This window comes from Mastacembelus armatus, chromosome 24 (genome assembly GCF_900324485.2).
Source record: "Mastacembelus armatus chromosome 24, fMasArm1.2, whole genome shotgun sequence".
NCBI lineage: Eukaryota > Metazoa > Chordata > Actinopteri > Synbranchiformes > Mastacembelidae > Mastacembelus > Mastacembelus armatus.
Window position 1 is genome coordinate 20,886,426 of NC_046656.1, and position 13,545 is coordinate 20,899,970.

The following is a 13,545-nucleotide window of genomic DNA, read 5'->3' on the forward strand; positions in this document are numbered from 1 at the left end:
ACATATGTGGATTGAGACGCATCACGTTACACCTCCGTCCTCCATCTCCTCCTCATGACACAAAGATTCAAGCATGTTTCCTGCAGACTCAGCTTTCACTCTGCTTCCTGTTTCCAGCTCATTTTTAATTAAGCTGCTTTCAAAATGCCTGTTAAAGCATAAGTGTGACAAAAGACTCACCTGTGTTGTAACACCTGTGCTCACTGATTTATAAACAGTGCTGAGAACAGAAACTGGTAAATGTTTTCAAGCAAAATAACAGTGAAGAGCTCAGAGTGCTTTGGTTTTTCAAAATAAAAGTAGTGTGTAAATGCTATGGTCACCACACTGCTGCTGTTCTTTCCCCCTAAAGCATCAGATCACATGTACGTTAGAACAAACGTCTCACTGAGGTCTGACCTGCAGCAAACTGGAGATAAAAGTTTAGTCCATTATTTTAAATTCAGTCCAAAAGAGAAAATAATTTTGTTTTATTGCTGGTAGAATTTAGATTTTCATTCACTGTGTCTTTAACTCTCAGAGACTAAAGGTCTGAGAGTAAAGTCTAACTGGGTCTTCTCAGCAGGGCACCAACTGTGAAACATTAATAATCTTCTAAACTTGTTTTTCACAGACATCTCAAATAAGGATGGCTCACATTTTCTCTGTGGAAGTTTAACAAGTGCATGTAAGCAGAGGAAAAACAACAGTAAGTGTCTAATCACATCTGCCATTTACAGGGAAGAAAAGCCATGAGAACTGAGGACGGTCTCTAGATCAAAAGGTACATTTCAAATCCAGAACATCCGCTCTGGGCTGCTGCGTCGCCTTCTAATTTGTCAGGCAGGAGAACTGAGCTGCTTTAGTTGAATGTCTAAAAATTGCCTCCCAGGGGGCACTGGGGCAGACCACCAACGCTTTTCTGCCTCCATGCTGCGTCAACACAGCAAAACAAAAGCACAAAGCTGCAGCGGGGACGCTTTGTAGCTGCGCTTTAATGTGGCGTCCAGCCCACCGCCCCGCTGACGTGGCGCCTCGACCTCCTCAAAGCAACACAGACGCCGCAAAGACCCGGAGAAACTGAGCTTTTCCATCCTGACTGGAGCCAAACTGCTGGTTTATTTAGTTTCATGACCTAATGACACATTGTTTTACAAACTACCCTTTGAGTTTAGACACTTTCCCTCCAGGCAGCCACTGGTTTGAGATTATTTCTATGAAAATCACACATTGTCAACACTCAGGAAGCTCTAGGTTAAGATGCATTTCCCCTCTTTTCATGTGCATTAGCAATTTACACACAAAAACAAAAAACAAATTGATGCTTGGAAATGTTGGTGGATCAGAAAGTCTTTTCAAACCAAATCCTGTATTAAAACTAAATGAATCCACCGTTTGGACCCTTCCTGCATCGTAACTGACCTAATATTGATGATAATCTTTGAAATAAAAGCACATTTACAACAATAACTAAATTTTAAAAAAGCATATGCACCTTTTAAGTCAGATTATTTTAACGGTAAATCTAATCAAACTGTTAAATAACGTAATCTATGAAAAGCTGTTATGGTTTTTGTCATTTCTTACGTGAAAACATCTAAAAACGTCTGTTTTCCACTGTTTGAGCTGAACGTGTGGCAGCAGAGATGCATCTTATACGTGAATCTGAATTCACCTGTTCACACCTGTCTCTTTATGTGGTACATCTAATTCCACATAGATAAAATACTGCAGGATAACTTCTCACCTGTGAAATATTATCTGTTGTTTTGCATTTCTTTCATTAAAACATCCAAAACCTCCACTGAGTCTTGTGTTTTCTACTATCGGATCAGGCCAGAACCAATGGGCCCATATGGCCGGATGGATCTCACCAGTCCAGGTGAGGGTCTACAGGTTTATTTCTGTGCTCTTCCAGGACCTGCAGGGTGACAAACGGAAAACAGACAGTGATCAGTCAGGTCCAGTTAAACTCCATCAAAAGGCTGTTTCCACTCCCCTGTCGCCTCGCCCCGGCCCGCCCACCGCACGGCGCCTGGGGGCTTCCCTTCTTCCTCACGGTGGCTCGTACTTAGGGGGTGGGTTCTCGCTTTGTCTTGTCACAACTGGGGGGGTCAGAGGCTCTGAAAGGCCGCGGCTCAGTTTAACATCTATTAGCAGAGAGCTGCGACCCCCGCAGAGCCGCTCCTATTGGCTGACGGTGTCTGTGTGTGTGTGTGTGTGTGCGTGGAGGCTGCAGAGCATTTTCATTAATCCTGTACGATGCGTTTAGTGATATTTCATCTTAATCTGCTTTTCTACACTCACACTGAGCTGCACTGACTCAATATTCATGACTTTTTGCTACAAGACAAGCTGATTCTCCCTCGAGGGTTAATGAAGCCTCGTCTCATCTCAAAGTGGAAGCTGTCCTGCAGCAAATACCAACCACACAGTTGATGTAAAACGTGTGTGAATGTGTCTCATGTCTGGTCAGAATCAGAGATCAATCACAAATAATTCATCATCATTGAGTCTGTGATAATCTCTCACCAGTTCAATGTCAACCTTCAATAAATCAATAAACTCAGGGCTGTTGCTGCTTTTATTGGCTCATTAAAAATCTGAATTAAGATGCAACACGTGATAACTGAGCACAGGATGAGACTCTTGTTATCCAAAGCAGAGGCTCCTCAGGGTCCCTCTGTGTGACTGGGACCCTTGGTTGTGGTTCAGACTGACCCAGGTCACCATGAGGCAGGTACCGTCAGTCATTCGTCCGTCTGTGAGCCAATCACAAGCTCAGGGAAACCAGTCCGCTCGTCCATCTCTCTGGTGAACCGCAGGTCGACCGCCTCGCCCACGACCACCTCGGCCGTGGTGAACACCTCCAGGCCCCCCATCACGTGGCCCCCGACCGTCCTGCCCTCGGGGTCTGACAGGCAGATGTGGAGGTGGGCCTCCGGGTTCAGCGTGCCGACCAGGGAGACGATCTCAAAGCGGCCGCTGAGTTGGATCACCTGTGGGGAAAGTCGACATGGCGGTGTCTCTGTTAAACCCTGGGAATCTTCTGTTTTCACTTCCCACCCCCCAAAACCTCGTCCACGACACCAGCGCCTGCAGTCGGCCCACTCGTCTGTGAATCCGCCGAGCAAGGTCACGGAAAATAGCAGCAGTTTATTTAGAAACCAGGTAGAGACGAGCTGGTGCTGAGCTTCCACACGTCATGAAAAACATTTACAACTTTAATAGTTTCTGTCATGAAACAGGCAGAAAATGTTTTTAATAACATTTGGAGCTTTATATTTAACTAAGCAGCTCAGACTTCGAGCTGCACGACACCTGCAGCCTGAACCTCTTTCCTTTACAACCAAAGCACCTGGTTTGTGTTTGTCGCCGTGGCGTTTGCCAACCGGAGCGTTGCCTTGGTGACGCTGCCGACGCAGGTGATGATGAACGGCGCCCGGAGCCTCCGCTCCTCCACGAACGCCTGCAGGGATCCCAGCAGCTCCTGACCCGGACCGAACCGGACTGCATGCACCTGCAGGGACGAGCCTCCTCCTGCTGAACTCTGGGAAAAAAAGATGTTTTATTGTATTTTTCTTAATGTTTTAGTTTCTGTATAATTGTTTTCTACTGTTTTTCACAGTATTTTTAAAAATGTCTAACTATCCAAACATAAATACTGATATTTGTCATTATAGAGACAAACCTGTAGAGAAACAGCAGGAACCTACACAAACTCTCAGTAAGAGAAATCTAATTATTTTCCACGTTACAGCAACAAATGGAAAAATAAAGATGTTCAGACTGGGGTCTAATTTTTTTTTTACTGTGACCTGATTGTTTTTAGTTTTTTAAACAAATGTTTGTGTGTGACCCTGTGACCCTGGTTAGGACTAAGCTGTTATGGATAAAGGATGTTTCCATGTGAAACAGCTCTAAACGCCCTGAACAGTGATGTGTGTGTGCTGGTTAAATCTCTGTGTGTGTGTGTTTCATTCAGATCATTAACAGGATCACTGTGCTTAACCAAACACCACCCTGACCTTTGACCCTGGAGCAGGAGGAGGAGGAGGAGGACACTGCAGTAATACCACACACACACACACACGCACGCACGCACGCACACACATTATTTAATAAGGTGGGAGACCTTTCACTTAAGTAGCACAAACACTGAATAAAAAATTCTTCATTACAAAAGTGCTGATATATATTTTTCACTTAACACCTTAAAATGTTCTCACAGGTATTAAAGTTCAAGTTCATGATGATTTATAATCGACAAAATACCTGCAGACCAAAGGAATCGGCTTATATGAAAATCTTTACCTGAAAGCAGCTGAACCTCCTAAATAAACTATACTAAACTATAAACTATAATATTTCCTGGTTCTTCATAAATTAAAGTAAAGGTGCATCGGACAAACCTGAGGATCAGAGACTCAGGGACACTTTAATTAACGGACTTCACAGAGTCACACTGAACCCGCTGTAATTTATGACTTTATGACTCTTTATTAGCCAGTGCTGCTGGACCCAGGTCATTAGTCAGTGTTGAGGATTAAACACCATCAATAAATCATGTGCAGCCTGTTCTTATTTTAGCTGCAGCTTCAAGACAAATGAAATGAAATCACCCAAAGCCCCTAAAACTTTGTTCCTGCTGCTGCAGGCAGACAGAACTTTATGCAATCTGACATTTCCACTTCCTGCTGACTGCACACAAACACTTCTTCATTTTCTAATGGCTGCAGGTCACAGAAACACACAAAGTTAAACATCAAACATGTGGTCTGTGCTCAGATTTAACAGAAAATAATAGTGAACACTCACCATTCTGCACGATCCTGATGAACTAAACTCCGACCCCCAAATCCTGATTTAAACATTTACAGCCCCATGCAGGGTCTGCACACTGCGGCCCCTACCGAGCATGCTCAGTAGACAGAAACCCTCTCAAACTGGACTTCCTGCAGGGCGTCAGCCTATTTTATTCCTGGTCTTTTACTGCCGCCTGCTGGTGACTGCAGAGCTCTGGAATGAAGTATCTGGTTAGAGTATAATGTAGTATCTCACAGGTACTTCACAGGTTGTTGCTGTTTGTGGTTGTTTCTGTGCTCGTCATAATTATGGTGGTGCAAATTTACACAGGCGCCTCCTAAACAAGCCAGAATTATTTACATCCCTGCAGAACATGGAGGCGTAAACATGTTCACACTGTGTATGGTTGTTGTTCTGGTAAAGCAGCACATGACACATTAAACATGTGAAGATCATTCGTTCCTCAGGAACAAGCCGAGGTTGGTGGTGAGGACACGATGTGAAATGAGACAAAATGAGGAAATGAAACTGAAATGCTAAGATAAGTGTGGACTTATTTAAAGACAGTGTGGATCTGATCACATTATTATTTTTATTTTCTCAGTATAAACCAGTGACACTAAGAGAGAAAACACCTGACTCCAGGGTTTTATAAAGCTCGACATCAAATTCTTACAGACACCCTCTGCCCATGGATGTGACTGGTCCCAGTAGCCTGTTCGGCTCTGAGCTGCAGGTGGCGCTGTGGTGTGTGAAATGGATCCAGTTATACTGACCTGACCTCACTGTTTCCAGCATCACTGCACACAGTCTGAGGACCGGAATGAATCCACGCTGACCCACAACCTTCCACAGAGTCCAGCTCACTGGATCAGTGAGGACTGAAAGCGGGTCACGCGGCGCTGGATGCTGGTGCACAGTAATTTAATGGGTTTTATGGTTTCATGAAATCAAATTCTGACACTGAAGCTTGAAATTGAAATTTGACAACAGCTAATCGTAGCTGCAATCACCATGTTCAGCATCGTCATTTAGACATTTAGACTCTCCTCTCTGGTCTGATTTGGATGGTTTCTACTGACTGCAGCTGCTGTTGTTGTGTTTCAAACAGAAAATAATCACAGCCTGTCAAGTTTTACACAATTTCTAATAGATAAAACTGCAGTTTTGGCCCAGTCTTCACTTAATATCCCATAACGACAAAGTTAAAACTGGTTTTTAGCATAAAAATTGAATAAACAAACCAATAAGTTTTGGGGTTTTAGATTCTTCACCGTGACTCGATTATTTCTGCAGTGACTGACAAAAAAAAGAAAGAAAAATTATTAAGAGAAATTATTTTTACAAAAACCAGTGAAAGGAATGAAGGTTTATATGGTGAAAATGTAGAAAACCCTACAGGTGAGGTCCAGACTTGTTCAACTCCAAACAGCCTCGCCATAAATTCTTACCAATAAAAAAAAAGAAGAAGAAAGAAATCATTCAAGCACCAAAGTTGTTGTGTTTTTTAAAAAGCAGTTGAACCGTGAATTTTCCAGAGGGGGTTTTACGAAGCAGAATGCAAATCACGCAGCCTCACAGACAAATCCAAAACCTGCTGATGTACTTGGTCTGTGTTTTTCCGTGTAATAATGAGCAGACTAAATCAGGGTTGCGGCGGTGTCGGGGCTCCTGGGAGCCAACAAGGCCACGCTCTGCCGATTATTTCGAGTAGAGGCGCTCACATGAATTCCCCCTGCGAAGCCCTGATTACTATCAGGTTACAGAGCCCATGACAACAGCCTGCAGCCTAAAGCAACAGGACTCCAGGCCACATCAGCCCAGATCTGCAGTTTGTTCTGTTTCCAGTCTCCTCAGGTTTATAGAAAACATGTGAAGCATGTTTTTCTCAGCTGGTGCCATAATTTATTACAACTAGTTTGAACAGATCTATAATGACTGTACTTAAGTCCAGCTCTGAGGTATTTGTACTTCATCTGAGTATTTCCATGTTGTACTACTTCATCCTTGGACTTCACTACATGTCAGAGTCAAACCTTGGACTTTTTCCTGCTCTACATTTATCTGATAACTTTAGTTCCTTTTCAGGATCAGATGGATCCAACAAAATACAGACTGATCATCAAACTTTATTGATCCCTGGGGGGAAACTCCCAAGATACCCAGCAGTATATAAAGTACTTCAAACTAGAAGTATTTAAGGTAGTAAACACAGTAGTAGTAGTAAACTCTGCTGTTAAATCCAAACTTTTCTTCTGTGATCATTTATTAATGATGACACTTTTAAAAAAATGCAACTTTTCCTTGTTTTAGTGAAACTTCCCTTTAATAGGATTTGGGCATTTAATCAGTATTTTTGCTTGTGTGTGTCTGTGTGTGTGTCTGTGTGTGTGTGTGTCTGTGTGTGCGTCAACTAATTAGGACCAGCAATTACCCCAAACTGTAGCTGCGTCCTGCTGAAGGGGGGAACAATGGACCATCAGGGCCAGCGCTGCCATGCATGACAGATGTATGTGGACACATCAGACAAGGGAGGAGTTCTGCTGGTGACTCAGGCTTCGTTCCACGGCACCAGCAGCTCCCAGCAGCTCCCAGCAGCCCCTGCTGCCTCGGTCATACTATTCCCCCCCCCCCCCGCCCAGAGCTGTTAGCCTCCCAGCAGCCCTTGCTGCAGCTGCTCCAGTCCAGTTCATTATAATGAGACACCGACTCTGTAGTACTGATACCACTGTACCACCACAGTCATGATACACCACCAAGAATTGCATGACCACCTGATGTCATGTGACCGAAGCACATTTTAGGTCATGTGACCAAAGGAGCCTTTAGGTGATGCGGTCACATGGATGAACAATCTCCAACTCTTGCCTATTGGTTCCTGGCTCCAGCAGGTGACACCACACCTCGTCACGTCCACCCTATAGACTGTGTATGGGTGTAAGCAGCGAGTACCAGACTGTAAACAAACAGGGGCCCAAAGTCGCTGTAAGTCTGGACTGGGCACACTAAACCACTGTTTGCACCAACTGGTCAGATCTTTAGTCCTGGACAGACAGGAAGCAGCACCTTAGGACTGAAGGGGGTGAAGACAGGCACACATAACACCCAGCGGTAGGAACAACAACTAACAGGAACACATAACGAAACACCCACCTCAGCACATGAGGAAAGAGTCAGAACGCAGTCCCAGAATCCAACAGGGTCCAAGAGTTTCATGTGAGCAGGAAAACAACAATGCAGATCAGCTGGGACTGGGACGTAACAAGGCACAGCTGAAAACAATCAGGACACAAGTGACAAAAGTGGAAATAAACGACAACAACAAGGGACAGACCAGGGAACAGGAAATACAACAAAATAAGAGTCCTCAGGCAGGAAGTGAGTGTGAGTCATGACAGTCAAGAGCACTGTCAGTTTTTGCTCATTGTTCTTGAATCTTCAGAAAAAAATGGGACAAACTGGCAGAAACTGCAGATTTGAATCTTTACATAACACACACACACACACATTGATTGTGTGTGTGTGTGTGTTTAAATCCTGTTCGTAACCAGTGCATCGGCTGTGTGTCCACACCTTTAGGGGACGAGGTAGTCGAACCAAAAATTCAAAGTACAAATCAAATACCAAAACTGATTTCTATCATTTGAAGTCAATATTATTACACTGATTTGTGAACAGGGTTGTGATGAGTTAGCTCATAATGAAAACAGGTGGATTTTAGGTGATTGACAGCTTTGATCAGTCACTACTGCAAATAATTTTTTACCGAAATCCTTCAAAATAAAATATTAAAAGAAATTCTTTCAGATGATGTTTAGTTTAAGTTTAAAATAAAATAATACGTTAAGACACACGGGAATCCTCAAAGGTCATCGTATCCCCCTCCAAAATAAATGAAGAACCCAAATACTTGCCAAACACACACACAAAGTCTTTAATTGGGTTGGACTTTATTCAACAAGCTCATTAGCTTTTGGCCAGAACTTGTCCCCCCCCCCCGCTGCTTCTTGTTAATTCAACTGGTCCTGGCACAGTTTGGCCTCACTCGTTAACTGTTTACGATGATGAATTAGATTTAAATAATCTAATTAAAAGGAACAGTTCGCGTATTTTATGTCACGAGCAGACAACAGGGCGACACCCGACCTTCCCCTCATGGATTAATAAAGTTAATTTTAACTTATCATTATCTTACTTAACCTTACCTTAACTCATCTTATCCATCCCACGAGTTCAGCTGAAGGTGCAGCCCTGCTCATATTAAACACCTGTACCTGGAAGTGAAGTCAGCAGGGAGAAGATTTCGGGTGATGACCTGAGATGTTTCCACATCAGCAGTGTGTGTGTGTGTGTGTGTGTGTGTGTGTGTGTGTGTTTTCCAGGATGCCACTCAGCAGCATGTTGGAATGACATGTATGATCATGTCGAAGCCGCAGGCAGCTGCATGTGTCAGGTGCCTCATGGGTAATGTGTGTGTGTGTGTGTGTGTGTGTATGATGCAATCTACTAAACCTCCATCCACATCCCGGCTGCTGTTTTTCCTCCACTGATTCAGTCCTGATGTTCCCACAGTGTGAACAGACCAAACCAGATCTGGGCCACCTGCATATGTGGTCCTAGACCCGAAACATCAACATGGAGGAGAGGGGGCAGTGGAGAGACCAGGACGCCTCACACTGGTTGGACACTCAGCTGTGAGAACAAGAAGCTCTCGGACACGTTTTTTAAGCGATTCGGGTTTCTGTCCTTTCTGCCACTTGATATTAACATTTTTCAGATCCTTGCGAATTTATTGCTCCCACATCCTTCTGAAACATATTTTGAAATATCAGGAGGCTTCAGGCTCTTTTGAAGAGGGTCAGGCCTGCTGGATGGGTCCCGGTTCTGATTAAAGACCAGGATTAAGGAGCGGTGACCTTTTGTTATCATGGATTCATCCTGCATGCCGTCTGAAATCAATAGATGGCTCTGTAGGCTTTCACACATCCATCTACTCTCACAGATCAATCCCCCTCCAATCCTCTCCACCCCTCAGCAGGAGCACTGGGGGCTTTTAGGGTAAAATTATGTGGCAGTGCTTCTGCTGCTGCTGGTTTAGAGGAACATGTCAACTTCAGGGCTTTCTCATCACACCCAAATTGCTGTTCGTATTGATGCCACCATTAGCGCTCCCCTCGGCAAAGACTTCAGACTCCATTAAAGCCTGCGGTCGCTGCAGCACAAGATGAGCCTGCTAGCTAGTGAGATTGGCTATGGTAATGGAGCTGCTGTGAGCCTATTAGAGCCCAGTGTGGTTCAACTGGCTCCACTGCAGGTGAGCCGACAGGCAGAGCGTGCGCTGCAAAAAGTGTCCGTCATTCTCATCAGTAGGTTCATTTAGAGAAAACATGTTTTTGGGCTATTTTTAGGACATTGTTTGATTTTATTGGACGGGGGAGAAGACAGGAGCTAAGAGACGTCGTGGGCCCTGAGGTGCTCCAGGCCAATGACTCGTATGTTTGAGTAAGTGATGATTGTGAAGAGGATTATTGCCCTGATTGTCAGACACAGGCGGCTGAGCTGAAACAATCAGCTTGTACCAACAAACAGAATAACCCAGATCAGTTTCTGACAAACTTTACTAGTTTTTCACACAGAAAACAACTTATGGTCCATTATTTCTATATTTCTATTCAAATTCACGTAACCTGGTTTGACAGTTCAAAGGTCAAAACAAGAGATTCATAAATGGCCTCAACTTTGGTCCACAAACACAAACTGAAAACGAAACAGGCTGTAAATCTATTTGTTTATCATCATTTAAGCTCTAAATGTCTGACACAACATTTTATTAGATGAGAAGAAACAGATCTTTGAGCTTTACGGCGACTTCAACATGATCACGTTTCTTTTATTCGTCTGCTGCACACTGATATGAGGACGCTGAAGCCTGGCTGACATACCTGCAGTGTCCAGGCCCTGCAGGCAGTTATGGGTTTCAGGGTTTTTGGGGGTTTTAGGTGAAACGGGTGTGAGCACGGTGGCGACTGTCCCACCCCCCCAGCTTTCCCTCCTGCCTGGCTTAAACTAATCCCATTATCACTGAGGCGGCCTGACGCTGATGTGGCCTGCTAACTGACCAGCTGCTCCGAGTCTGGCCACCACACACGCGCTGCAAAAAATGTCAGGCCGGTAAAAATCTTGTCTTCACCCCTGAAGCTGCAAGAGGGACCGGACGCAGCCTCCATGTTTGTTGGCTTCAATAAAACCTTTCTTTCCTTTGGTAAATGTCTGTGGCGTGATAATGCAGCCTGACATGCACAGTCGATGCTAAAAATATCTCAGCATTAATATTCAATGCCACTGAACATGTGGTCGGGAGCGGCTCCAGCCCACCACCACCCTGAACTGGGATGAGCAGTAAAGAGAATGGATGGATGAACAAGTCATTTTGTCTCGTTACAGCAGGAAGAGATCAGATGGCACCAGACCAGTGCAACTAAAGCAGAGCTCCATGGAAAACGTGCGCTTGTTGTTTGTTCTCACTTTCTTGACGTTTAAGCCCGACTCACAGGGAGGAAGTAGAAGGGCCATTTTTTGCAGCGGGCCCTGGCTTGGAGGCCCAGCAGCCTGCCAGCCTATCAGCCCTGACCCTGGCTCTCCAGCCCGGACAGCATGTGGCGTGGATCCCATGTGGAAAGTCGGCGTCGGAGTTCCACAACGCAACCCAATAATGCCGAGTCAGTCAGAGCGACGCTAATCCAGCTTCCCAAACAATGTGAGAGGCCCCAACGGGTCTGAAGGCAGGTAGAAGAAGATTAGTGCACCCTGGAGGCTTCTCTTTGTGCCCAGTGCAGCAAACAAGCAGGAAGAGTCTGTTTTAACGAGACATCTCATCCTAATTTCACTCTGAAGACGAGAGAGAAGACAGTCAGTCAGTCAGTCAGTCAGTCAGTCAGTCAGTCAGGCTTCCACCAACACAAACATCCACAGTATAAATGTAAACTCCATCCATCTGTCTATTCCCTATACTGCTTAGCCTAATTCAGGCTGGTTTTGGGGGGGGGGGGCTGGAGCCTGGATGGATCACCAGTCTATCACAGTAACACTGTCGGCCGTACAACCAAAACAGTGAGCTGAAAGATGCTAAAACGCTGCACCACCAATTCAATTAGATCAGATTAGTAGATTTACAGCTGACGGTGTGAAATCAGTTTCCTTTGTTCTTTGAGGCATCTCTCTTTGAAACTCCTGTCTCAGTGACCCCCTTACTTCAGACAGTAGACCTACAATCCTACAAATACCTCAACATTGCAGTGAAATCAATAAATCACCTTAGAGAAAACACATTACCAGAACACAAACATGGATTTTCTCTCCGATACGCTGCTGTTTGCAGTAATGTGGTATTAGACCAGAAGACGTTTTTTCTTCGGAGGGTTTCTTGTGCGGTGGTGATGTCAGCCGTCCTCTGGGTTCAGTTCTAAACCAACACTGATTAATAATTTATGGATCATCCCATTATGCCACTTTACACAGTTCAAAGGCTGCGCATTTGCATCCCAATTTGTTCACTCTGGTATAAAGACACGCTCAGCCTTTTTGCATCAGTATTTCTCTTATAAATGGAATTTGGGACGGTCTGTCCTCACATCAGCGCATAAAGAAGATTAAAGTGCGAGCATCCTGCCTTCCCTCCTCCTCCCTTCTCTCCTCCTCCCTCGCCTCCTCCTCCATCTCCAGCTCGGCCTCGGGGCTTTGATGTGTCCCGTGATGCTTCTGGGGAAGGCAGACATGAAATACATTCGAGTTAGAGGCAGAGAAAGGACTCGGACTCGTAGGATCAGGGTTTGTAAAGAGGATTTTAGTCTGTTGATGAAAAGGAAACAAACAAAAGACTGACAGGACGTGAACCGAGGGTTTTACTGATCATCCCTTTGTTTTGTCACACAGCTACTCTTCACCTTAACATAGACTGATGATGTAAGTTCATCAAAAGTGAGCAGCAAAAAACATGCTAATGTTGGTTACACCTACACACTCCTCCTGTGAGCACAGCAGCTCTCGATCCCTTTAGATTTCAGGCTGAATTACAGAGCTCAGAACTCCAAATACAGCGTGAATGATACTGCCAGTGTGGAATAAGATGATTTTTCTGTCCTTAAAGCTTCTCAAAGGGAAATAAAAACAGAAAATTGGATGTTAATGAACTGAAGTCTGCCAAAAATCTGTTTCTTTTGATGCCTGACCATTGGTTCTCCTTCAGTAAACATATTTTTGTGGTTGTCAAATCAGGCAAATACAGTGGTTACACCAACGTGTCTCCAGCTGAAATAAACACTCAGGCGTCGCCTCTTTTGTGAACAAACAAAAGGCGTCTCCTTTGGCTGAGTGAACAGAATCAAAGTGAAAGGGAAGAAACTTTTCCCCAAAATAAGAAAATCGACGACGGCAACAAAGCAACAGGAGGTGAGCTGAGAAACGTACCATTAACATCCTGTTGAAAGAGGCCGTGCTGCATTAAATGTCACTGCATACATCTGCTTTCTGCGCTTGCAAATGACTATTGATTGTGAGCCTGACACATCGGGCCCAAACTCCTTTATTTCCAGGTTTTGGTTTTCAAGCTGTTTTTACTGTGATAACGCTTCGAGTGGCGGCCACAAACAAAAGCTGAGCAGAGCCGCCGTCGCTCGCTGCCGCTGCTGCTGCTGCTGCTGCCTCGCCACTTGTTTTTGTGAATCCCTCCACAATCGCCAGTATCCGGGCAGATACGTACAG

At 44.7% G+C, this 13,545-nt stretch overlaps 2 protein-coding genes across 2 annotated transcripts in view; both read right to left on the reverse strand.

The window, feature by feature from the left end:
- Window positions 1–2,545: 2,545 nt before the first annotated feature.
- Window positions 2,546–4,938, reverse strand: LOC113143961 (bifunctional protein GlmU-like). The gene is made up of 3 exons (XM_026329580.1): window positions 4,798–4,938; window positions 3,338–3,529; window positions 2,546–2,978 (listed from the first exon to the last, which is right to left on the reverse strand). The coding sequence occupies exons 1-3, from the start codon at window positions 4,798–4,800 to the stop codon at window positions 2,730–2,732; spliced, it is 444 nt and encodes a 147-aa protein (XP_026185365.1). The 5' UTR covers window positions 4,801–4,938; the 3' UTR covers window positions 2,546–2,729.
- Window positions 4,939–11,373: 6,435 nt separating this feature from the next.
- cfap61 (cilia and flagella associated protein 61) overlaps window positions 11,374–13,545 on the reverse strand; it is a 54,184-nt gene continuing 52,012 nt past the window's right edge. Inside the window, exon 26 of the mRNA XM_026329566.1 lies at window positions 11,374–12,543. The gene's annotated coding sequence lies outside the window, so the exon portion shown is untranslated. The remainder of the gene's footprint in view (window positions 12,544–13,545) is intronic.